This window comes from Lichenostomus cassidix, chromosome 4A (assembly GCF_008360975.1).
Source record: "Lichenostomus cassidix isolate B80296 chromosome 4A, HeHo_3.0, whole genome shotgun sequence".
NCBI lineage: Eukaryota > Metazoa > Chordata > Aves > Passeriformes > Meliphagidae > Lichenostomus > Lichenostomus cassidix.
The window spans coordinates 3,208,310-3,233,925 of NC_139485.1; the positions used below are offsets into that span (position 1 = coordinate 3,208,310).

The 25,616-nt window shown below is 46.3% G+C and overlaps 2 protein-coding genes and 1 long non-coding RNA gene across 9 annotated transcripts in view; 1 reads left to right on the forward strand and 2 right to left on the reverse strand.

Annotated features, from left to right (window-relative positions):
* The window catches only part of CAPN6 (calpain 6), a 56,511-nt gene extending 45,610 nt beyond the window's left edge, over positions 1 to 10,901 (forward strand). For all 7 annotated transcript variants that reach the window (XM_085060094.1, XM_085060095.1, XM_085060093.1 and 4 more), the window contains 5 exons: positions 2,090 to 2,212; positions 3,735 to 3,937; positions 4,581 to 4,702; positions 7,906 to 8,042; positions 8,744 to 10,901. In XM_085060094.1, the coding sequence (XP_084916220.1) occupies positions 2,090 to 2,212; positions 3,735 to 3,937; positions 4,581 to 4,702; positions 7,906 to 8,042; positions 8,744 to 8,926 (768 nt within the window). In that variant the 3' untranslated portion in view covers positions 8,927 to 10,901. The remainder of the gene's footprint in view (positions 1 to 2,089; positions 2,213 to 3,734; positions 3,938 to 4,580; positions 4,703 to 7,905; positions 8,043 to 8,743) is intronic.
* Positions 10,902 to 11,431: 530 nt separating this feature from the next.
* Positions 11,432 to 21,531, reverse strand: LOC146437298 (serine/threonine-protein kinase PAK 3-like). Its single transcript, XM_085060100.1, has 12 exons — positions 21,249 to 21,531; positions 20,305 to 20,354; positions 18,938 to 19,060; positions 18,293 to 18,452; positions 17,284 to 17,347; positions 16,439 to 16,487; positions 15,543 to 15,655; positions 14,550 to 14,667; positions 13,750 to 13,849; positions 13,436 to 13,632; positions 12,308 to 12,445; positions 11,432 to 11,934 (listed from the first exon to the last, which is right to left on the reverse strand). The coding sequence occupies exons 1-12, from the start codon at positions 21,349 to 21,351 to the stop codon at positions 11,806 to 11,808; spliced, it is 1,344 nt and encodes a 447-aa protein (XP_084916226.1). The 5' UTR covers positions 21,352 to 21,531; the 3' UTR covers positions 11,432 to 11,805.
* A 2,131-nt stretch (positions 21,532 to 23,662) lies between these two features.
* LOC146437299 (uncharacterized) lies at positions 23,663 to 25,397 on the reverse strand. The gene is made up of 2 exons (XR_014852172.1): positions 25,221 to 25,397; positions 23,663 to 24,415 (listed from the first exon to the last, which is right to left on the reverse strand). It is a non-coding gene; the product is annotated as an uncharacterized LOC146437299 (long non-coding RNA).
* Between the last annotated feature and the right edge of the window lie 219 nt (positions 25,398 to 25,616).

Here is a 25,616-nt window from a genome sequence, read left to right on the forward strand (position 1 = left end):
GGGCCAGCTGATTAAAAGGCTCTTAGCAGCAGAGCTGGAGCAATTTCTGTTATCTTAGGGCCATTACAGATTACTGTGGCACACACCATCACCTAGAGATAATCTCTGTCTGCTCTCCCAGCACTGAGGCCTCCTGTGAGGTTTATCTGTGCAGAGAGGGATTGTGACACCTCCCATCCCTTTTAATAAGGCAATTTAAGCTAAGTCTGTGTGTATTCTACAGTCACCTGCTGACTTGTAGATCATTACCCATTAGGACAACTGAAGTGTCATCAGAAGAGGGTCACAATTGCAGAGCTCTCATCAGGCCAGGTGAGCTCTCGTGGTTCCTCTTATTCCCTCTTGTTCCCCTCCCAGCCTCCATTTGCCTTGAAACACTCTGAGGGGGTAACCCTGCCTGTGGTTCAACAGGGACAAGAATTAAAATGTGCCTTACTAGATATTGCTGCACATTTATCTTCTACTTCTCTGACTCTCTCTGCACAGCCTCTTTACGACCTCTGGGACTCTCCCTGTGCTTTCTCTGCTGCAATAGATGATATAAAACACAAACAAGAGCTTGGGATGGCACCTTGTTCAGCAGAGCTCTGAGGCAGAGGGATGTGGATGGTTCTGTAACCAAGGCAATCTTAGTACCTACCTCAGAACAAAGCTCAATAATTTCCTTTTTAGCAGCAGTTGAAGGAGAAGTGAGGGGAAATTGAATAATGATATTCCTCTCCATGCTGCCAGGGAATTTCAGCTCAAATCAGAACATGTGGTGCACATGGTACCCAGCTGTGCACTGTTGCAGGTTTATGTTTCTGTTTATTTTCTGCACATTTAAATGTCTTGGAGGATGGAAGAGCACAGCATCTGTCTAAACTTGGTGTAAATAATGTCCTCTGCCCTCCACTGGTTCTGACAACTCAGATTTGCCCTTTGCATGTACAACGCAAAATTTAACGGAGTGTCTAATAATGAACAATTTAATTTAATTCCTTGTCATATAAACAGCTGCCTGACCTTTTTTGGTACATACCTACTTATGAACTGGTCTGGTAGTGATTTTTAGTAATTCAAGTCGAATTTAGTAAGATAGGAACTGCTGCCTAAACTTGAGATAAATTCCTTTGATTGATCTTAAACCCAAGTTGATTCAAGTTTACTATAAATAGTTGGGATAAAAGATCTGCATGTTAAAAGCACAGGAATCCTTCTTAGCCCTTTTTAATGAGTATTCAGGAAAACAGAGAGGTCCAAAATCAGCATTTCTGTCATTCTCACATTAAGTGGGAATTGTAGGTGCAGAACAAAGTGCACCTACAAAGTGCCTTTTTAACCAAGATTTGAAAGATTCCTTCATTTACAGGCCCTGCAGAAAGGTGTTTGAAATTTACAGGCACTGTTCAGTTAAAAGAAGAATCAAAATTATCTAAGACCCCATCTGGAGTCTGTTAGTTTGTTTTTAATCTCACTCCTGGTTTATAGCTGAATACAACCTAATCTTTTGTCTTTTGCTTTCAAGTGAGGTGTCCTCTGCTGACTCCAGGTATTTTGTAGCTTCATCCCAGGCTGTCCTTTATGTGAATTCACAGAATCATGGAATCAGAAAATGGTTTGGGTTGGAAGGCACCTTAAAGCTCATCTTGGTCCATCCCCTTCCCTGTGCAGGGACACCTTCCACTGTCCCAGGTTGCTCCAAGCCCTGTCCAGCCTGGCCTTGGACATTCCAGGGATCCAGGGGCAGCCACAGCTTCTCTGGGCAGCTGTGCCAGGGCCTCACTGCCCTCCCAGGGAAGAATTTCTTCCTAACATCCAATCTAAACCTACATTCCTTCAGTTTAAGGTCATTCCCCCATGTCCTATCACTAGGATTACCATTTTCAAAAATACCTTTTATTTTCCTGATACTTTTGTCTGAAAGTTCCTTGCTATTAGCATCTATTTTCCAGCTGTGAATTGCTGGGACTGCCTGTTATACGGAGAATTCTCCTTCCTGCCCCAGATGTATTTCCATTTGCCTCCTTTGTCTGCACATATTTCCTTGGTGATGGCTTTATCCTCAGTCTCCTGAGGCAATTCTAGCAGCTCTTCTCTCTCCCTGCAGTACATATTTGATGTGAAGAAGGCTGAGGACAAAGTGCTGGTCTCCTTACAGCAGGAGGATCGCCGCAGGTACAAGAAAGAGGGGAAAGGAGACAACATCACCATTGGCTTTGAAATCCTCAAGGTAGGCAGCCAGCTGCACTCCTGGGGCAGAGTTTGTTCAGTTTTTTAATCCTGCTTCACCCTGACAATGACATCTCTGGCAGAGAAATCCAGGGTTATGCTGGGCTCTGACTCTGTGCTCAGCACGAGCTGAGTGTGGGCACTGCACTCAGTCACCAGAGCTGCCATGGCACACACCATGGGAGCTAAACTCCATTTACTTCAATTCAGACTCTATGTGAATGCATTTCATTTGTTTGAAACAAATAATTTTCCCCCTTGCAACAGAATTTTAAGTGCTTTTCCTACCTCCAGTCTTTCAAGAGAAAACAAAATAGCACTAATGCTTGAAATATGGACAGGTTTTCCTCCTTCTCACTGGAGGTTTCTGCCTCCATTCCATCAGCAAATACAGCCAGGTGAATGGGCCTGAAAAGTCTGCAGTTTTTCTGTTGCCACTTAGAAAAAAGAGTGTTTTCAGAAGCTGGAATAGTGAACAGGAAATGAATTTATGGGAAAAGGAACCACAGGGCTCCCAAAAGGTAATTTAATTGCACTCTCAGGGCAAACTGAGTAAAATGAAAACACCTGAACTCAGAGAAGGAGAGAAGCAAAGAAAAAGCTCTTTTTCTTCTCTTTCACTGAGGATTGGGGCAATCCTATCATCTGTTGCTACAGCTACTGGGACTACATTAAATCTATGGTCCTACCCTGAAAAACAGTCAATTTTTTCCAGTCAGTTAGAGCTGCTGACATCTGCATCACACCTATTCATTTGCCAATCACCTGTTAACCACATATATTGAAAAGTGTCATTACAGAAAGTGCATAATTTACCTTGCCTTGTTCACGTCTGTAATTTGGAAAGGCTTGAAAAAGAAAATCCCACCTTCATAAAAGTATCAGTGCTCTATTTTTACTTCTGATCAATAATTTTTCTATTTTTGACATATTCTAACACACCAGGCTCATTAGCATGACTAAAGGCCTTGGGAAGAGAACTGCCAGAAAAGAATGCAGGGCTGCCTTTGGCCCAAGAGCTGCTTAAGCAATTTTTAGTTTAGATTTTCACTGTGCTGTGGCAAATACCAGCCCCCTGGAGAGGATGTTAAGAGTTAAGCACAACTTCAAGGCTTGGGACAAAGCATGAATGGTTATTCTGGGGCTTCTATATTCAGTAAAGGGAAACAAAAATACAGCTGTGTGCGTCTGGATGGAAAACCTGCTGTGAAAGGCTGGAGTGCTCTGTCCATGCTAGAGAAAGGAGGCAGAGGCATCTCAGCCTTGTCTCAGCAGGTGCAGTCCTTGGGATGTGTCCATCTCTGGGAGTGTCCACAGAAACAGTCTCCTTCAGTGGGTTCCTGACTTTACCAGTCCCAAACTCTCACCTGCCACAGCTTAAACGGATGAAAAACCATTTGCTGGATGATTTGCCTTTATTGCATGTTGTGTTTCATGGCTGTGAAAAGCTGTGTGGTGCTCAGGGAGAATCCTACCTGTTTGCCCTGCTGTCCCTGCTGCCATTAACCCCTGTCGTGCTGCAGGTGGAGGACAACAGAAGGTACAGGCTGCACAAGCTCACGGTGCAGGAGAGAGTGGCCACGTCTCCCTACTCCAACACCCGCAGCGTGTTCCTGAGGAGGAGCCTGCAGCAAGGGCGCTACGTCCTCATCCCAACCACCTACCTGCCAGGTGTTCCTACAAAATTCATCCTGAGGCTCTACACAGACGTGCCCTCCAAACTCAGGTGGGTTTGGAGCTGCAGGAGGTCCTTCCCAGCCCACTGGGGTTGCCTGGTTGTCCTCCAACACTTCCATCCCACTGGTTCATGTGGCTCCAACATAGGGCCCTGGAGACATCAGGGGTCACTTCTGAGAATCTCCAGGCTTGTGCATGGTCAGGAAGCTTTTAGTTTGGGACCTCTTGGACAATTCATTTTGGGTCTTTTGGCTTTTTAGTTTGGCTCTTGTAGTGGCCTCCAGTTCTAGGCCAGGACACCATGGCTTGTGGTTGGAGCTGATATTTGTCTCTGTGAGCATCTCCTCTGAACCCAGTGGGTGCTATGAAGGTGAAATCAATTCTTCATGAAATCAGGTCCACTGATTTTTTTTTTCTTGATTTGATAAGATTTTCCATTTTTTAAAGTTGGGGGTTTTTCACCTTTTTTGCTTCCATGGAAAAAATAACACAAATTTGATAGACTTTGCTCTGCTCTTTGTTAATTTCTTAAATATTTTTTTCTTACATTGGTCATTTCTACACCACAGAAGTCAAAAAAGGCAGACAAAGAAAAGCTACAAATCCCATGTTCTAAAAATGCCAGATTTCCACAACCATTGATTTTTTGCTTGACATTCTTTGCTTTGGTTGCTTTTCCCATGATGTTTCAGGGAGCTGAAGTTGGATAGGCCTAAAATGACATGTTGGAGTCTTCTTTGTGGCTACCCACGCAGAGTCACCCAAATCAAAGTCCACTCTGCAGAGGATTTGCAGAAGCAAGACAGATCAGGAGGTAAGTGGAAAGAGAGTCTGGAAGAGTGGAATTGGCTTTTCAGTCCTCTAAAGATTATTTGGGTTGATATGTAAGCAGTAAGAAATTATCCAAGCAAACAGAGGATTTATGGGTTTTGTTTTTTTGTCATGTTGTAATCTGGAACTTCTGAGGACTGAGACTGGCATTACATCTCTGTGGCAAACTGCCCTGAAAACATCAGCATGTCTCTGTGCCCTGACACTAGGGGTATGCAGGTGCAGAGAGTAAGAGCAGCCTGGACAGAAATACCTTCTTTGTGTCACTGGAGTTGAAGGATTTGAGCCTGGAGTGCACTGTTCTTCATATGAGCCCATCACTGACATCTGAGGGTTTTGCTTAGGACAAATTTCTGAATTACTGCATAAACAAAACTGGAAGAGAATGAGGATTGCATAGCTCAGTGCTGCTTGTCATCACAGCCCCATCCCTGGCCAGAGGAAGTTTATTTAATCGTTATTTTAAATGTTTATTGGAAAGCTCCTCCTTGGCACTGTCTTTGATCCATTGCCCTGTCTGGACAAAATAATGGATGGTTTGCTGTTGTCAGGAGTAGTGGATGGATCTAACAGCCCAGACTCAATCCTGAGCTCCTTGTGGAAGAACCTCTCTCCAAGTTGGTGTGTTCTGAAGTGGTTCCAGCTGTCTGTGAGCTAAGCACAGAGGCAGCTCTGCAGGATGATGAGGAACCCCTCTGTGCTTGGGGATTTTCTGTCTCTCATTCACAAACCTGTTCTAAAAATTGCTCACTACTGTCTGTCATGCCTTTTCCCTGAGAATTTCTCTTTGAGAACAAATCACCTTTTGCACCTTTAAGTCTTCCTACTGACATTCCATGCTGGATTTGCATGTTTAATTGTCTTTCACCACTTATATTCTAAGCTGAGTGTTGAGATCTGAGATGTGTGACAGCCCTGGAAGCAGAGAATCTTTAGTGGAAGCTGCCTTGGGAGCAGCCTGAGAAGTAGAAGGAAGGAGAAGCAGAGACTCACCTGCAAGAGGCAAACCAACCTGCTGTGATTGCCAGGGCAGTGCTTGTGTGTCAGCACTGTGCCTGCTGTTTGTCCTGTGCCCTTTTCCAGTGGCTGAGGCTGTCAGAGCTCTCTGGGTACTGGGAAGAGCAGTAGGGAGGAGTGGGAATGTCTCTGGGAACATTCAACATTCCCTCAAGAATGTTTTCCTGAAAGTCTTTTGCTTTGGTGCAGTGCTGAAGGATATATTAGATCCTCAGTGCAGTTCTCAAAAAACCAAAAAAGTAAGCCTTAGATGATATATCATTCATAGATTTCTTTAAGCCTTAGAAATGCCATCACTGTTCAGGTGTTTCTGGCTTTTACAGATTCACACGTTTTCCTTTGCACTGCTCTTTTGTACAACTTCCCAAGGCAGCAGCATGGCTAGGGCTGAGCTAAGAGCTGCTATGGGGTTCAGGGCAGAGCTGGAGCCATTTGTGTGCCCCAGAGCTGAACCCAGCCCTCTATCTGCTGCCAGAGCTCTTTCCTGAGTAGCAGCTCCGGTTTCATTCCCAGCTGATGGCCAATACCAGGACATTGTTTTTTCTTTGTCCTGTAAATAAACCAGGCACAGACCTGGGCCATGCATAGCTGAGAACATCTGATCCCCTGTGTGCTCTACCATTTCTTCCTTTTGTTTTGGAATTGGAGCCAGTAGTCCTAAAACACCTGGCCCATCCAGCACTGCCAGCGTGGGGTTGTGCCATGCAGGAGCATTTAGTGTCCCTCTTCTACCTCCCTCTGTTTCTCGAGCTCTTGCTGAGAATTTGAACATTTCCTTCAAATATTATCTTTCCTTTTCCTTTCACTTAGCAGTCCCCTCATTAACTGCTCCCTCAGCCATCCAGCAGATGTGTCGGTCACCTCTTCAAGCTCTGTGTCCTTTCCCCACCTCCCCTTCTGCCCTTTATCTCTTAATTACTGTTAATGATCGGATGTTGCTCTGCTCTTTGCCCTCGGACAAAGCTGTTACCACCACGGGGGTGACAGGCAAGACCCCGTTTTATCCAGATCCATTTTCCAAATTGCTTAGCAAAGAGGGCAGCTTTTCCAGCCCTGGTGCTGCCACCCTATGTCCCGGAGCTGAATTCACAGTTCAGTGACACAGAAAGCAATTGCCCATCAGAAAAGCCAATATCCTGCTACCTGCCATGGAACTGTGAGAGGTTGTCAGGGAAACGGGCAGCTCTGGCCAGGTGTCACCACAGAGCAGCAGATGGAAAAATCCGTGTCTGTCTTGTACAGGGAAGTGGCTCCGTCTGGTTTGGATGCAGCTGTTATGTGGTTTGTTTGTGTGAGGTGTTGGTACCTGATCTTGTACATGAGGGATGTGTTGGAGAGAAATCAGCCTGAGTGTGGATCCTTAAAAAAGTAAAGCTGCCTTAAAATTATTTTTAATTATAAAATTATTTTTAATTTTAAAATAAATTTTTGCTTTCTGGCTGTGGTGGCATTTTCAAGTAGATGGTGAAAAAAAGTGTGTTAGAAACTATCATAGACCTGATTTACAGATACTCGATGGGTTTATTTAAAATCTTTATCTAAGGAGTAGCAAAGTGTGGAAAAAACAGATATGCTGTTGTTAGTAACAGGAATGGACAGAGAGAGTTGTGTTGAAATAGAAAAAAAATGCTATTGCCTTTGTTTAATTCAAAGTTAATTAAAAAGTGAAATGGTCCATTCTATTTGAGTTTAAAGACAGATGTTTCCAGATTGGTTCTTGCTCCTTACTGGAAAGAAAAGAAAATACAAACTTTAGTAAGAAATAAACATGTTCAGTGTAAAACCAGCAAAGAATTCCTAAAATGTTGAACAATTGCAGGGACTCATGTATGAGGGTTGGATGGGATATAAGGGACAAATTGTCCCATGTGAGGCCCTGGCACAGGGTGCCCAGAGAAGCTGTGGTGCCCCTGGATCCCTGGAAGAGTCCAAGGCCAGGCTGGACAGGACTTGGAGCAACCTGGGACAGTGGGAAATGTCGCTGCCCATGGCAGGGGTGGAGCTGGATGGGTTTAAGGTTGCTCCCAACCCAAACCATTCCACGGTTCTGTGTTTTCACCCAGCTAGGGGCAGTGGTGCTGCTGGGCACAGGAGGGGATTGTCCCTGCTGGGTTTCTGGGCAGGTCTCAGCTGCCATGCCGTGCCCCAGAGCTGCTGGTTGTGTTACAGGAGCAGATCCCTACGTGCTCATCAAGTGTGAGAACCAGAGCAGGCGATCGCCAGTGCAGCATGACACCACCAGCCCTGTCTTCAACACGCAGGTGATCTTCTACAGGAAGGACATCGACAGTCCTGTCACCATCCAGGTGAGACAGCCATGCAGCTGAGGGCAGGGAGGGCATCTCTGGGCTTCACTGTGCCAACTTTTCATTGTTTCATTCCAAGGCTTTGAAAGAGTTTACAGAATTTCCTTTTGCCCCGTGTGGTACCTGGTGATACAGAGAAAAGCCCAGTGTTGTCCAGAGTCAGTGTTTGAAACACAACCAAAGCTAAGGTTGATATTAAGAAGTTTTTTACCCTGAATTCTAGTCCCGTGAGAACTAGACCACACTGTTTACTTTAGCACTAGCTGGAGAAACAGAGCTTGGCATTGAGGTGATGCAGTCCAAGCAAACTTTGGACTTGTAGGCTGTGGGCCAAGCTCTAACACTGCCAGAGGAACTGAAGAGGTGCAGAGGTGAGCACAGGCAGGCAGAGCAGCATAGACAGGCCATTGTAGGGTTTTACTGCTGATGAGCTAAAAAAGGCAATTTTTATTCCTCTCGTAGTCAGCCTGTGACCCAGAAAGCAAAAAGCTGCGTTTCCCTCCTTATTTGCATAGTCTATGTAAATGAACATGCAAATCCAGACTCTCCCTCGTGCTCTCTAGACAATTAGCTAAATTTAGATGCACGCCCCTTTTCCGAGGGGTTAATGGGGGTGACCCTTCTCTATCACAACCCTTTCCGGGCAGAGTGTGACAGCAGCGCTGCCTCAGCCGCCTTTCTCTGTGTCCCCTCGTCCCCAGGTGTGGAACAGCAACCTCCTGAGTGACCAGCTCCTGGGGCAGGCGGTGCTGGCAGCCTCCCCCGCTGACCCCCGAGAGCAGCAGAGGCTGCGGCTGCGGGGCAGGGGCGGCGGGGAAGCAGCCGAGCTGCCGGGTCACATCACCGTCACCGTGCTCTCCAGCGATGACCTCGCCGAGCTCTGAGCGCCGCAGCCCCGCGGAGCCAGACGGAGCTGTCAGCTCGCGGCAGCGCTGGGTGCGCATCAGCATCGTCGCTTTCCAGGGGGGAAAAAGCCCTCCGACTCTGCGCGTTGTCATTGCTAATGGGCGGAGAGGTTTTGAGAGGGGGGAATGAATATTTATTACATATCTATGCTCGTGATGCAGCACGTGCGGCAGGAGAGGGGCCAAGTGGAATGCTGGCAGATAAACTCATTGAGATGTGAGCATCTTCCCAGCAGCATCACTGGGGATGCAGGCAGGAATGGCTGCACCCACCAGCAGCTTGGGGGAGTGGCAAGCACAAGGTGGATTCAGATCGTTCAGTTTTTCACTGGATTTGGGAGGGAGGTTTTCTTTTTCCCCCATGGAAGGATATAAATTTATTGATACATTTCACTACAGATGGGGTGTTACTGTTCCTCGGTGAAAATGTCACTACTCAGGTTCAGTCATAGCTCATGGCCTTAAAAACAGTCTTGCCAGGACAATATTAAAATAAAAGGACAGGTCTTGCCTGTTTGAACACCACAGCAAATAAGAGCTTCGTCCACCTGAAGGCTCTGACTGACTTTCTGATTCTTCTCCACCTCAAGCTGATGACTCACAGTTTGCTATCTCTATCCAAGGGCAGGACAGGCACCTCACAGTTCAGCTGTGGCTTTGCTTAGAGCACAGATTCAGTAATGGAAGCTTCCTTGCTTTGTTTAATCCACATAATGCTAAAAATGGAATAACAGCCCTCTTGTTTCAGTAGCTATAGCACCAGCCTGAAAGAGGAGAAAATTAGCTCATGAGAAGGCTGAGTTTGTAAAACCAAGGTGCTGTGCCCTGGCAGGTATGAGGTCTCACTCTCAAAATTTGCAGTCATTTATTGCTGGCATGGCTGATGTTTGATGAAGTTTCCCTTGGGTTTCATGGAGGATAGGTGTTATTTCACAGCAGGGTTCTGGTGCCAGCTCTTTCCTTCCCCTGCAGCCCCTGGCAGGGTTCCCTCAGCAGCTGGCTGGGCTGGGCTGGGCTGGGCACGAGGCTCACTGTGCCAGGCACTCGGAAATGGATTTTACCCAGCTGCACACTCGGCTTGGTAAAGTGAAGCTGAAGGACTGTTCTGCCCTTTTTACAGCCAGGAAATTTGGATTTCTGTGTGCCTCACAGCCACTTCAGCCACAGTGTGCGATTTTTATAATTTCTGAAATGGCCCTAGATAGAGTTAAAAGGTTTTGAAGTCTCCTCAGGGGCTCCAAAAAGATCACTGCTGTGATAGGAAAACGCTTTTTCTGACACACCAGAGATGGAATGTGAGGCTGTGAATGATGCTGCAGTGCCATCAGCTTAGCTGCATGTACCAAGTACCTAAATCCAGCTCTTTTCACACAGCTTGGGCTCAGGCCACTTGGCACCGCAGAGCACTTGTCAGAGGTGTGAACTACACGCCCCCCAGGCAAGTGACATTCTCTGTAAGCTTCGGCATTGTTTACTCTCAGAAATGTTTGTAAACTGCGATTTATTTTTTTAAAAAAGCATTAACCGTCTCATACAGACGCAGAGTTTGGACGAGGGAGAACTGCAAATGTCAGGGCTGCCCGAGTCCTGCACTGAGACCTGTTTGCTTTGCCTCACACACTGTTCCATGCCATGGATGTCATTCCCAGGGGTTGCCTTGGCCAGCTGGTTGGCCTGGGTCAGTGTTTAGCCCGAAAAATCCCCTGCGAGGTGGCACCAAAGGTTTGTGCCTCCCTGCCCCACGATTTGGCTGAGAAAGCTCCTCAGCCCACTGAGGGCACAAAGCCATCTCAGCTCCAAGCTTCAAGCTGCATTTATGTTATGCATTACTCGAGCCACTGTCAGCTCCTCAAAAACGAAAACAGGTGAAAGTGGGTGTAAAATGTTTCATTTCAACCTTTTGTAACTTTTCGAGATACGAGGTGACCAAAATAAAATTTTACTAAAAAAATAACGATTTTAGCGGTTTCTGCGCCGCCGGTGGCCGCGAGAGGGCGCTCGGTGTCCACCCACACAGGTGAGAGCATGGCCAGGTACTCAGTGCAGATAAATATATATATTTTATATATATATATGCACTATATATATACATATCCACTCTATATATGTGCACACAGAGATGTTATGTATTTGTATATATACTCTGACATATAATTTATATATATATATAAGGAGCACTATATAAGGGACTACATTTCAGGGGGTATAATGGGGGGTTGTGCACAGGGGACAATATAAAGTACAAAGTGCATGTAGCCATAGCTCTGTAGCACACTATCTATACGTGTAATTCTATTAAAATATTTTATTATATATATAGTATTGTACATATTATTATAGATGTTCTTAGTAATAATAATCCAGTATATTGTTTGTCTGTACACATTTGCACACCCCCCCATATAATGCTGCTGCATTTAGTAATCTCTTTGTATTATATACATCTCTTTCTCTGCAATTTCTATGTGATATATATTTTATGTCAGTGTGTCCTGCCAGGTGGAGAAAGGACAGGGCATTCTCCAAACACTCTGCAGTCCCAGCTGACTGCCTGTATCCCACAGGGTGTTTTGGCTGCCCTGCTCTTCACCTGTTTTTGGCTGGAAATGCAATTGCACTTTCTTCCTCATCCAGAACTACCACGACTGGGCAAAACGCAGTCCACAGGCTGCATTCCAGAGGCAGTGTGGTCTGGAGGTGATGGATGAATGAAGGAGACCCTTCCCCATTTCCAAACCATACCAAAACCCCCGTATGTGGGACTTTCCATCTTTAAGAAACAACCAACAATTCAGCAGTGATTATATAGCCTAACCAGCAGGTGAGAAGGAAACAAATCTCCCAGAGGAGTAAAAATTTTATTCCTGGTTTTGCTCTGCGGTGGAGGTGCTTTTTTGAAATACTTCCATGGCTGCACGGACTTTCTTGGCTACACGGATCGTGTTGGGCAGGACAGAGAGACTCACAGCTGTTTCTAAAAATGGATGCTGCCCAAAGGAGAAAAAAAAAAAAGGAACCATTACTTTCCAAACTCAGTTTCTTACAAGATGAAGCAGGATTCCTCTGGTTACCAGAAATACACATAAATAGTCCTTTCAGTCCTATCTTCACCTCAGTCTTCATGTTCAGAACCTTGCTGTCAGACATGGCCCAGTTCTGAGGAACTTGATGGAGTTGAAGATGTCCCTGCTCATGGCAGGGGGGTTGGACCAGATGACATTTAAAGCTCCCTTCCAAGCCAAATTATTCTATGATTCTACTTTGAAAAGCAGCAGGGCTGGGGATAAATAGGAGAGGAGGGCAGCTGATGCCTGTGGGTTGAGCTGATGAGAATTCCCCCTGCAGCCATCAGCCCTTTACCTGCAGGAGCTCCCTGGCTGTCCAGCGGACAGCAGGGTCAGTGTCCAGGCAGGAGTGCAGGAAGGCATGGAACAGAATGGACATCCTGCTGGGCATCCTCAGAGGGGGATATGTGTTCCGGGCTATGAGCCGCTGAGCCTGGGGACAGAGCAGACACCAGCCAGCCCTGGGGTGAGCAGCTCCACTGCTGGCCCCTGCTGGCTTTCTGCGAGCTCCTGAGGCTTCTCAGGGGGCTGTGATCAGTATTGGAGGGTAAGGAAGCAGGGAATTTTCAGCCTCCAAATAATAACCCCAGGAGTAGCTGAGCTGGTCAGAGCATGGTGCTGATAACATCAGTCCCCAGATGGGCCATTCACTTTAGGGTTGGGCTTGCTGGTCCTTGTGGGTCCCTTTGAACTCAAAATATTCTGGGATCTGGTAATAATTCTCATCTGTTTTTGCTGCCTTATACAAGGCAAAGGCAATCCAAAAGTAGTCTTCCAAGAAAAGTAAAGAAGCTTTTTCAAAAAGAGTGGACGATTGAAACCTTCAGAATTGCTGTCTTCCTCAGGAATTAACTGTGCAGCTTTTAATTTGGTTTCAGCTATTAGTCATGAGGTTTTATCCTGGTATACATTCCTCCACTGTTAGATGCTTATTTGGTATAAGAAGCATTTCATTTTAAGGAATTAGGATCTAAACCCGAAAACTCCAAAATATGTTTACTACAAGTAGCTTTGCTGAAACATACAGAAAATTTTGGGGTAATAGATAATTATGGCATTACGAGAACCAGTGACCATTCCTGAAAGGCTCAGGCAGAGTTTTAAAAGACTTCATGGCCTGCAGATACATTTGAAATGCTTTTCACAATAATTTCCCAATTGGAGAAAGTTGCTGCTGTCATTCAGAGCTACAGCTCAGAGAGAGTTCAAACAGAGCAGAAGGAATTCAAGCAGTGCTGGAGTCCACAGTGGCACATTTTTGCACTGGCACATATCACTTCTCCTCTCATGAGATGCTCTCCAGGGACATTTCTAGAAGAAAGCCTTGGTGGAACAAGCTCAGGCTGATGTGAGTGGAATTTTGGCTCATGGGAGACAAAACAGATTGGAAAGACAGTGGGACCTGACAGCATTTGCACCTTACCTGGGCAGGGCTTTCTTGAAAATACGGAGGCTCTCCCTCCAGCATTTCGATTGCCACGATGCCAAGTGCCCAAATGTCCACTTGGGTGTCATATTCCTCTTTTTTCAGGATTTCAGGTGCTACCCAGTAAGGAGAGCCCAGCACTGTGCACCGTGTGCTCCGCTCAGGGGTCAGCTGAGCGCACAGGCCAAAATCAGCTGAGGAGGAGAACAAAAGTACTGTCAAAACCAGCTTCAGCTGTGAAACCAAGCACAGGAGATCTCCACTCTACGTCTGAGAACACGGGGATGCTGTGGCTGACCAAGAATACCTACTCAGTTTCACAGATCCGTCCATTCCGAGGAGAATATTATCACTTTTGACATCTCTGTGAATCACATTCTTTGAATGAAGGAAATCCAGGGCTTTGAGGCACTGAGACAAAAATCCCATGAGGGTAAAAATTAATTAATTAACCTCATTTCATCACACACAAGAAAAGGAAATGGCTCTAAAAGATTTAATTTCTAAGTCAAACATCATTTGCTGATACAGACTGTCCCCTCCAAACCCAGCCAGAATGGCTGCAGTGGCTGTGCTCTCTCCTTCCAGATGACAAGTGAGGGTTTGCCAAAAATGAAAACACCTCTCCTCTCATTATGAAGTGGACTTTAGGGTGGGAGGCTGAATGACAAAGTTGTTATTGCTGGCCTCAACAGCAGCCTTGGAAGTAGCATGTTAGTCACTTTTAAGTGCAAACACCATTTTGGGATACAATCATTTTAAGCTGAGGATGATGAGAAATGAGTCTCTACTTTAATTTGCTGTTAATTTAAAATTCTGCCACCAGCATGTTTGCTTTTACAGGCAAAGAAAGCAGTGCAGACATGCTCCAGTTTAAAGAGGCAAAGTTTAGAATATGAAATTTAAAAAAAAAGTTTAAAAAGAGAGTACAGCAACAGTGTATGAGTATAATAACAGAGCATAAAAAATGCAGTTATATTGGCAGGCAGCTCACTTAGATGCCCTTTTGTTCTACATATCATAACAGCAGCATTGAAACAAAGCTCTGAACAAGAAGTCCCTCCTGTACCACCCTGTCCAAGCCATTGGCAGCACAAGCAGGATCCCTCACCTCCCTGCTGATAGCAGCTATCATTCTTTCCTCTAGAAAAACTCGGACAAGAATGCTGGTTAAAGTGCCTCCATCCACGTATTCCATCACGAGCCACAGGTCCTCATCAACCAGGTAGCTGGAAGGAAACAGAGGCATGGAGATGAATGTGCACAGCTAAATTACCTCGTGGAAAAGACTGCAGGGGAGTTTTGTTTCTAGGTCACTCGTAAATAGAGGCAGAATAAAATGGAAACACATTCCCTGTAGGCTGCAGAGTGCTTGGAATCTGTGTGATCTAAATGAGAAAGGCAAATCCATGGAGAAGGAGATGCCTTGGATGGCAAGCAAGAGAAAAATGCAGTTTAGTAGCAGCAGAGATCAATCTGGAATCAGGACATTTGCCACCAGCTGGTTCATCATCATAATTCATCAAGTCCACCATTCACTCCAGGAACAAGGCAACACAACTCCCAGAGTTATCTGTGGGAGGAGGGTGGACACCACTGAGGACAAATGTTGGCCAACCATTTGGAAAACATGGCACAAAATACATACAGAAACAGGAAAAACTGTTAAAAAACTAGTGAATTATGTGGTTCTGCAGATGAGAATTTCGTTTTCCTGGCATCCACAGCAATGGAAAATGGTGGGAACAGCCCAAGGGAGATCATTTCTGCAATAGTTTATCAGCACTTATTGTTAGGGCAGAGAAAATACGATTGACTTGACAAAACCAAACCCCAAACCAACACAGAGGTAATGAACTGACAGCCTGTTGTTTTAGTAACATATGGCACATCCATGTTTTTGAAAAGGGATTTCCAAATCTGTATACCAGAAAAGATTAATGGAGACACAATGCCATCTCCTCCCATTCACTGGAGACAAATAGAGAAATGAAAAAGGGCTCCACAAAGTGCCCAAATGGATTTTAAAAACTTGCCTTGCAGTTAGTAAACAAACATTCCCATGCTTACACCAGAACCACATGCTAACACCCGAACCACTCACCTGTCTATGTAGTTGACAATATTGGGATGCCTGTTTTCCTTCATGATCTGAATCTCATTGACAACGAGCTCCTTTCTGCTCCGTTTGTGCAGAGGCATCTTCTTTAAGGCCACCTGAAATGGAATTGCAGACCATGGACTCGAGAAGTTCTGCTGCAGGAGACCACAATGGACTTGGAGTGAGTGTTTTTGGAGTGATGGAGCTGGGCTGTGTCAAAATGCCCTGTGACAGACGTTTTGCCTGTAAAAACTCTGGAAAAATGGTCCCTAACCTATCAACCCCAGCTCTCTAACAACACCCTGCACCCACATTCTTCCCCAATGGTCTCAGTTTACCACTGTTATTGTTCACACAGGTTTTGCAAGCAGGATTTTGTTACTCTGAAAATATATCAAAACAGCTGGGAATCCTTCAGCAGTTCTGTGGGGTTTGGCCATTATTGCAGCAACTGCTGCTGGTCTTGGGTGCATAACAAAGCAAACACATGCATACATGATGGATAGAATCCCATCCTAAAGCATAACAGTTACATACAAATAAAAAATACAATCCCAGAACTTTTGAACTCCTTGAGCTTTGATTTTGCTCCAAAGTGCATTCTTCAACACAGTTTAGATTTGCAATTATTTTCTGGGTTTCTAAAGAAATAACCCATTCTAGGGTATTTTAAGCCTTAACTGTGTCCTCCTCTGTAAATTACCAGTGTCCCACTTGCATTCTTTCTAGTACTGAGTAGGAACAAAGTCTGTCCAAAATGTGTTTTGCAGCTGACACTGGTCTGGGCTTGAGGAACAGCCTGTGCAGGAAGCTCTCCTGGCCACCCAAAGCTCCAGCAGAGCTCTGAGCAGAGGGGAAAGCCTGAAGAGCTGCACAGTGCTGGGGGTGTTGGCACTCACCACGTCTCTTGTGACTGGGTCGAAGGCTTTGTAAACAGTCCCAAAACCTCTGCAAACAAAACAGTGGAGAAGAAAGGAGAAGCAGTTTAGGTCCTGGGAGGGAAAGCCAGCCCAGACAGGAGATCTCTGCTGCCTGGAGTGTTTTAAAACACTTGGGTTCATCTGTTCTTCAAGCAGCAGCAGGGCAGCCCAGCAGCCCTCTGCCATCCAGGGTGTCTGAGAAAAAACTGAGGTCCAACTTGAGGAAGAAGAGCTGGTGCACAGATCTTCAAAACCTAAGGGCAGGGGGAGGGTGTGACTACAAAAACTGGGAAATAATATATTTAATTCTTTTTCCATTTTGCTTTGTTCTGTTGGGGTTTTTTTCCCCTTCTTTTTGTGTCTGTGTCTGCATTTTTTTTTCCAGGGAATGCATGGTGCAGACTACACAGGGTGGGGTTTGGTGTGACAGTGAGTTTGTTATTTCATCTCTGGTTTCAGTTGCTAAACTATGCCTTTATAATCCAGATTACCGAATACTTTTTAAGCAAAATATTTGAAATAAATGTTATTGAGAACTGTTATCTGATGGCTATGGGGTGGTAAGGTGCTCCTTTGGGCAATAAGGTTCGAGGGATTGGAGATCCTTCAGGTCCTGCTCCTTGTTGCAGGTGAGGCACTGCCAGCATCGAGTTTTCTTTGACAATACCTTCTGACCACAGTTATTAATTCTGATCTGTACTGACATGGAAGCATCTAAACCCAGTGGCTGATCATATTTGGAGCTTGCCTGGCTTCACACCTGATATTACAGCAGCAAAATGCCTGGCTTGTGGTTTTGTAGAAGTCACTGGGACTGGACTTACCCTTGGCCAATCTGAAGAAAATCAGTGTATCTCATCATAGGGTCCCCCTCGGTCACAATGCCCCCTGAAAGAAACAAAATGCTGCCTTCAAACAGACAGCACCTTCCAGCAGATCTGAAATGCAACCCCACTGGCTGGGCTGGGAGCCCTTTGGGGGCAAAACCAGCAACAGAGGCTCCAAAGCACAGGTGGCTTCATAGAGACTGATTTTCTACACTCTGAAGAGTTACTTTGAGATGAAACCAAGCCCATGGAGAAACATCCACAGGGCACACAAATCAGAAAAGACCAGGTACCACTGCAAGAGTTTGTTGTCTACAAACATTGAGAGGTGGAACAACAGAGCCTTTATTTTCTTGGGAATAAACAGTTTGTGTGATTCAGCAAAAGGTTTAATACTTCTGAAGATTAAATTCACCTTGGGTTCTGGAATCAATTTTTAAGAAGAGGTGCCATTTTCAGACCAGGAAGAATATTACACAGTGCTTCCAGAAGAAGAGGGGATCTTCCTAACCTTTCAGAATTTTGCCAAATGATTGCCTTTATGATTTCAAAGAACAGCAGCTCATGTTAGAATCCATAATGGGGGGGCTTTAAGATCCAGGACCTTCATCATGGATTACCAGGCTAAGTTCTGATGGTGACCTTGCCTGTGCCTTTGAAGAACCACACTGCTTATCTTGGATCTCATAGACTGCAGTGAAGTATTTTTGCTCCAATGACTTGTCAGGAGACTAAAGAGAATTTAGGAACCCAAATATTCTGTTCGATTTGGCTGTCAGCCACAAGAGTTCAGGAGTTCATTCACTAGGTCAAAAAACCCTCTGCTGAAGCAGACACAATCTCTGCTTTTGCCCTTAGTGCAGATGGAATTGCAGGGAAACCAAACCCAGCTGCAGGTGCCCTGGGGGCAGAACGAACACCCAGAGAGACCTCCTTCTTCCTCTCTTCCTTTGGTGCAGCTCAGGCTGTGACACACACACTGCCACAAGAGACATCCCACACGTACTCAGTCGCTCCAGCACCTCCTCTGTGAGCTGGGATACTTTCCGTGGCTGGACCCTGGGCTCCTGCAGAGAGCTTGCACTTCTGCTGAGGGTTTCACGCAGGAGAAATGTGTCTTCATCTGCTGCTCCACCTGCAGCTCCCAGCAGAGAGCTCGTGTGGATCTGTGACAAGAAGTTAGTTGATGTCAGGAAGGGAGCTTGCAGGGGTCCCCTGAGCTCATATTTCAAATACAAACCCTCAGGAAGATGCTGAAGGCCATATGCAGTGCCCTTAATATGGTTTTTTGCTGTCCACATCACAAAGGGAAGGAATGAAAACAAAAGGCTGGTTTTACACAACTTCATGGCCAGTTTCATGCTCAATTTTTGTGGATTTTCTCAAATTGTCCACACAGAGGGGCAGGAACATCCAGGAGACAGTTTCTCCTGTATCCCACAAGGGAAGCTGATGACTAAAAGCAGAAGTTCAAACTGATTTTTCAGGTGCCAGTGGCTGGGGTGAAGCACCATGTCATGGCAGGACTCCAGGCCTCAGCATCTCCAGCTGTGGATGGCAGCAGTCTGAGCAGCACCTGCAGCTCAGTTCCTGAATTAATTTAATTCACTGGTGAATTAAATCACCAGTGGTAATCAAAGCTGGCACTTACTTCTGCCCTTTCTTCTGCTTCTGCTGAGGCAACAGCTGAAGGTTTCTTGTCTGCCTCCTCCTCATTATCCTCTCCTCCAGGAAGGGAAGGAGCCAGCAGAGGTTCTTGTGACAGTTTTCTGGCCTGGGGACAGTGAGGAACGTGAGTGACAGACACCTTTCTGCCACCGGGGAGGTTTGATAGTTACACACAACTTTCAGCTGCTTAGACACCAGATTCTGATCTAGACATGCATGTGGTCCCGCAGGCCTCAGCTCTCTGTCACATGTGTCACAATACAATTTAAATTCTATAAATTATGAGGAGTTGAAACAGTCCCAGCTGCTGTTCTTCAGGGGCAGAGCATCCCATCATGTTGCCCCAAATTTCCTGTGTTTGCCAACTGCTTTAAAGCTGACACAAAGAACACTTAGAGACCCGAAGCTAATCAAAGGCACCATTCTACACCTTCACATCTCACTGGTGTTCTATTTAAGATGTCACCCCTTGGCTCCAGTAGAAATACCAGAGAGAGACATCCCACAGCAAACTGGGAAACCTGAGCTGGTAACTTTGGGACATCCTGACTGTGTCACCATTGCCTGTGTCTGCTGGAACAGCACAGCATCTGCCAAGGTGTCCCTACCCACTGGGAAAGCTGTTGGGAGGGCTTACTTTGCTCTGGTGAACCTCAAACTTCCTCTGGAAAGTGCATTTTATTAGAGACAAACAAAGTGCCATCAAGTGAATATCTGAAGTGTGAATATTCAAAGGATTTCATTAGACACACTCTCTGCTGTGTAATCACAAAGCCAGCATGAAGCTGCTTAGCCCTTGAAAATAAAGGCCAAAGCCCTGTTCAGTCATTTGCCATTTAGTGCACTGACATTAACCCTAATAAATTTGGTCAATATTAACATGGATGTCATTCCTCTCTCTGGGATTGCTATTGCAACCCAACATTTATTAGCGTGGATAGTTATTAAAAACTTCCTTTCAGTGGTTCCAGTGAGTTACATTATCAATTATAACCTTATTTATATTCAGCTATATATCCAGCTGTACTAAAGATAAATCATGAAACTTGACAGAAATGGGATTCTAAGTTGGTAAAACTAAATTAAAACTAGCTAATTAGACAGCATTGAAAATTGCTGTGAATTAGATATTCCACCATGGCTAAAACTAGCAATCTTCTGCCTGCAAAACCAGACTCTCATCTGTTTAAAAGCTTTGAACAGAAAATGAGGAAACAGGGATCCCTTTGCTGCTGCAAAACCAGCCATGTACATTTTTTCAGGCTGGCATTGTGTTGAAGCAGGCAAAGCTCACAGCTTGCTCCACAGTTCTCAAACTCCAGGAATGTCCAAGGTTCCTTTCCCACTCACCAAAGGATCGGCTGCCCCACATCCTCCTCTGCAAAATTTGGTGACTCGATCTGCAGTGGGCAAGAGAAGATGAACCAGATGCTGTTAGAAAACTCTTGTGGGGAATCCCCCATGGAACAAGTCAGCACAAATAAGAGCATTTCTCTTTTATAACATCCCTCCAGGAACAACAGTTTTTTTACACAGTAAGCAACACAACAGGACAAAATACCAGATTAATCCTTTTCTACAGTATTGTGTCTAATTTTTGTGCTGTTTTGCCGGTAAATAAAATAAATAGAAACTTGGTCAAGAAAATGTAAATTGTGCTTTAATAGTCAATGATTCTGCCCTGCCCAAGAGCCAGAGCCGTTTTCCTCTTTTTTGTTTTTTTCTATTAATAAATTGCATATGCTGGTTCTCTTTAGCTTGCTGAATATGTTTCCCTAGAAAAGCTTTCCCCAAATCCCCCTTAGCCATGTGAGTTCCATTCTGACACAGCACAGGAACAGCTCCTGGGTTCAGGAGCATACAGTGTTGGGAAGTCACATCTCATCACAAAGGTGATTGCCATTTTAGCACACGTTGTTAGTCAAACCCTTTAACCATGGAAACAAAAGATGTTTTCCTTCAGTTCTGAAGATAATTGCAGACTTTTTAGAAGCACTTTGGAGAAGCCCTTCCAGTCTGCATGTTGGAAGTTGGCTGAAGCAGCAAACGGAGGGAATTACAGACTCACTGTGCTCTGCAGGGAATGGAACACCCTCAGGGTTCCCCACATTCCAAATGCTGCCCACATTGAGACATCCCCTTTTCAGCAGTGTCTGTTGACAGGAGCTTTACCAAACCAATGGCATCTTACTGGCATTTCTGTTCCCAAATCAACTCAGTTCCTAAGGAAGAGCATGAAAACCACAGCGACCCCAAAACCAGATATGCTGCACCTGAGGAAAAGCACTACTTACTCCCTAGATGACCTGTCACCAGCCAGGGTTTATCTGGATAAAAATACGCTGCAGATGTGACAGACAGAAAATGCCAAGCTGCAGTACCAATCAGCCGGATCATTTTTGCAGAGCTGTGCTACAGCTTGCAGACCAGCATCACCCAAAAATCACATAAAACCCTCAGCTGGTTTCCAGGCAGCCCACTGAGCAGTCCTGGAGGAGAAGAAGCCTTCTGGAATGAGAGCAGAAGGGATGCATTGAGGAGTTCTGGGCTGCATGAATGACTGCAGGGACTTGCCAACCTTTTATTGACACCCCAAGGGTCCCTTGACATCACAGTGGCAGCTGTTGTAGCTTCACCCTCTCTGGAATGGTTCCAGGTTGCTTCTTGACCAGCTGGATTTGGAATTCTGCTCTCATTCTGGAGCCTGACATCCCTTTATCACATTGAGATGTCAAGCTACTCTACAGTTCCATGGAATAATTTAAGGCTTAGCTCATTTTCCTGGTGACTCTTTGAGTTATAACAAAACTGGTTTTTTATTGGTAGACCAAAGAGTACATCTAGGAGCTCTGCAGTGGACTTTTAATGCTCAGTAACACAAACAGCTCTGCTGAAATGATCTCTGCTGTCTCATTAAAGGGTAAACCCCACCTTGATGCAATTAATTTTCAGCACACCAGGGAACACTGTGGGGTAAAGGTTCTGCCTCTCAGCTCTCACAATCATAGCAGTGAGGTGTAGCACTGCTGCTAAGGCTTCTCCTGCAGCTCTGCAGGTTCTCTGCTCTCAGTGTACAGAAAGCAAAGACTTGGAAAACTCCTGATGCCCCTGAAGAAATGTATTCCTTTGGGCTTGTGGGAAACCCGCAGGATCAGATCCCTCAGTGGATGTACAGCTCTTCAATCCTTCTCCTATCCAATTTCTGTGTGCACAGAAGATGTACTCAGGCCCTGAATAGCTTTTCTCTCTGCAACAATGGAATATCAGGGCCCTTTCAGAGCATAATTTCATCCATTTCTCTCCCTTCCACCCTCTCATAAATTACTAATTTAAAGTGACTTAATATCTATTCTCTATTCCCCTTTGGCTTTGCATATTTTAATTATGCGTCTTCCTAATCCTCCTTTTCCCAGAACAGACTTAAATAACCCAAATTACCCCATCAGTAACTGTCTTTGATAGCTCACTTATTGCAGCTAATTTGTCACTTTTGCCAAACATGCTATTTTTGAGGGTTTTTTTATAATACCAAGTGATCACACACTCTGTTCCACTAGCTTTTACCTTCAAACCAAAGTGATCTGCTGCATGAAATGCCATGTCCATCAAAATTTGCCGGTCTTTTTATTACTGCTAAATCACTTCCCTGAAGATTTTAGTGACATTTTACAGCAGTCTTTGCAGTGTTATCTTGGAGTGCCAGTGGCACATCAGGACAGCAGGATTGTTGGGAGCAATCCAGCTTGTCTCTGCTCTGCCTTACTGAGGATTGTTCCAGCTCAAAACAGGATGATGATCAGTGTCCTTTGCAAAGTGATTTTTCTGTCAAAACACACAGGCTTTGATATTCTTCCACACTGAAGCAACTGCTGCATCCAGAGTCAGATAAATCCAACAGAGTTGGGTTTTTTTTCACTCTTCCATATATGGAAGAACTTTTCTGTTAATTTATAGAATTATTTCTGTCTTAGTTATTTCAGTCTTCACTGAGTCTGGATTCAGCCCTGCCAAGTGCAGAGATCCCCCACGCTGTGTGGAGCTGCTGTCATGTGGGGAAACTCAGCATGGCCATAATTGTTCAGGGGCTCAGTTCACTTTGGTCCCTGCTGAAATGAGACAACCATTACCAAAATGATGACCAGAGAAGCCAGTAAGGTAATGACACGAAGAAGAAGGGTGGATGATGATTAAACCAGCAAGCAAGGTGGTTATCCCTCCTGGAGTATGGCTTACATAATCTCCCCAGTAGGGGAAAGATGATCTTTAATTACAAGAAACTTGGATTTCCAATCTCCTTGGACAAACAGCCTGCCAGAGAACAGGAATTCTTCCCAGACTGGACTTGCTGGACAGAAGTGTCTCTTGGCCAGCAGAGGTGTGCTCAGCACCTGGCTCTGAGGGCAAAAACAAACTGGGGGAGACAGAATCATGAGGAGAAAAGAAGGGCCACTAAACACAGCAAGTCCACATCTGCTCAAAAAGAAAGAGTTTGTTTAAATGCAGTGTTTGCCAAGAGAGGAACATTCACATAGCTATTTCTGCAGTGAGGGGGCATCTTTAGCCAAGACAATAAATAACTACTGGTCCCAGAGAGCTGCTGCCCACAGACTCTTGGGAGTGGCTGCAGCCATGTGCTTGTGCAGCATGAGAAAAAGAGCCCCAGGTATGTCTGAAAGTACCTGAAAACAAAACAAGCTCACACAGTTAATAATGCAGATAGTGGATCTTTCATATTATTTTAGGAGACATGGGAAATGTGACCTTTGCATTTTTATTAAACTTTTCCTTTATCACTCTGAAGCAAACTTTTGAAGGGTGAAATAGCATTTGTTTTCAGGAAATACAGACTCCAGGGGTGGGAGATTGGCAGCAAGACGGAAGGGGCTGCAGGAGCACTCTGTCCCAGGAGCTGTGAGGAAGGCAGGCTGCCAGGAACTGGGCACAGTCTCAGTGCCTGTCTCATCAGGGTCCTTGTGTTCTCCCAGTTTGAAAGGAAGCTCCTTGCAATCCCATCTTTCTCTGCTCCAAGTTGTGCCCAGCCCCAAGGAGTGAGTGTCCTCAGCACAGCAGGAGTAAGGAATGGCACTTGAGCACAAGGCATCAAGTAAAACCAAACTGCCCAGACAAGAGACGCCAGCAATGCAGGTGGAGCAGGATTCTGAGCTGCTCCAGGGCTCTTGGACCACACTTCAGTGTGAAATGTGGCACTGAGGTCATCAAAACAAAGGGAGAACAAAGCCAGAAGTGCCATGTGCCTCTGAGGAGTGGGGAGCACTGCCTGGGGATTAACCACAGAAACCACCAGAGTTGCTCCAGGCCTGGGTTTCACTTTCCACCTGCCTCAACAGGGAGATTTCTCCAGCTTCAGGCATGAAAGAGCATGTCATGTTTGCAGTGTGCCTTGCTTTAACAGTGATCTTCTCATCTTTGGCAGTTTCCCTTCTCCACACGCATCCACCTGCTGGGAAACATATTTGGAAAAAAATTACTTAAAAAATTAGCACTCAGGGACAATTCCTATTCCAGAATTTCATTTGGCATTATGTGAAGAGCTCTTTCCTTGCATGTTATCAAGAAATTTATTCATTTGGGCTTTCCCACTAGCAGAGTGATGTGTAGGGAGTGGCTTTACTTTGCCCTGACTGTGCAGCCGTCCAAGGTTTAGTTTTACCATCTGCCAAGCTCACACATCCCTCACACCCGCGCTCGGAACCATGATCCTGCCGAGCTGAGCAGGACGGAGCGGGACAGCCCAGCACAGCTTCACTGAAGGGATTCCACAGCCTGAAGGTTCAACCCGACCGCAGCTCGGAGCTTTTATTCTCCCGAGAGCGAACCCAAGCGGTGTTTGATTCCCCCTCACCCTGCGCACCCTGCTCTGGGCACAACTTCCAGTCCCCATCATTGCACACACGCAGAAGGGAAGCCCCACATCCTCCAGAGCCCAGCCTGCAGAGAGAGCCCCCAAACCTCCCCGCTGTGCCCCACTGCCCTCACCCAGCGGGGCCGCAGCTCCTCACGCAGAGCAGCCGCTCCCCTGCCAGCCCTCCTGCATCCCCTCACGGCCCCGCACCGCCGTCCCCAGCAGCCCCACAGCCGGGCCCACACTGCCCGTCCCCAGCAGCCCCACAGCCGGGCCCACACTGCCCGTCCCCAGCAGCCCCACAGCCGGGCCCACACTGCCCGTCCCCAGCAGCCCCACAGCCGGGCCCGCACCGGCCCCGCACGGCTCCCCAGCCCCGTCCGTCACTGCCGGAGCCTCTCACCTGCAGGCGCCCTACCGCTGCGGGGACGTCGCGCAGCTTCCTCCCGCTGGGGCACAGGATGCCCAAGCTGCCCATCTCCGCCAGGGCCAGGAAGGAGAGGGCGAGGTGCGCGGGGACCCCCAGCCCTGCCGCTCCGGCTCCGGTCCCTGTCCCTGTCCCTCTCCCTGTCCTTCTCCCTCTCCCTCTCCCTGCTGCCATGTTGGCACGGCCTCAAAGAGCCCCACAACGCCACAGCAGGGGGCGTGGCTTTCCCCGCCCCTCAGCCGCTCCACCAATCGGCGGTGGCGGCGCTACTCAGGGGGCGGGGCCAGACCCGAGGCGGAGCGCGGGCGGGGGAGCGGAGGGACTGCGAGCCGCGGGCCGCCAGGGGGCGCTGCCGGACCGGCTGTGAGGGGC

Excerpts from the sequence above, each read along its gene's own strand:
- LOC146437298 (XM_085060100.1), bottom strand. The coding sequence starts at position 21,351 with ATGATCCGGCTGATTGGTACTGCAGCTTGGCATTTTCTGTCTGTCACA. Across the intron at positions 14,668-15,542 it reads ATTGTCAACTACATAGACAG|CTACCTGGTTGATGAGGACC; the intron begins GTGAGTGGTTCG and ends GTTTCCTTCCAG. Across the intron at positions 11,935-12,307 it reads CAGCCAGGGAGCTCCTGCAG|CATCCATTTTTAGAAACAGC; the intron begins GTAAAGGGCTGA and ends TCCTTTGGGCAG.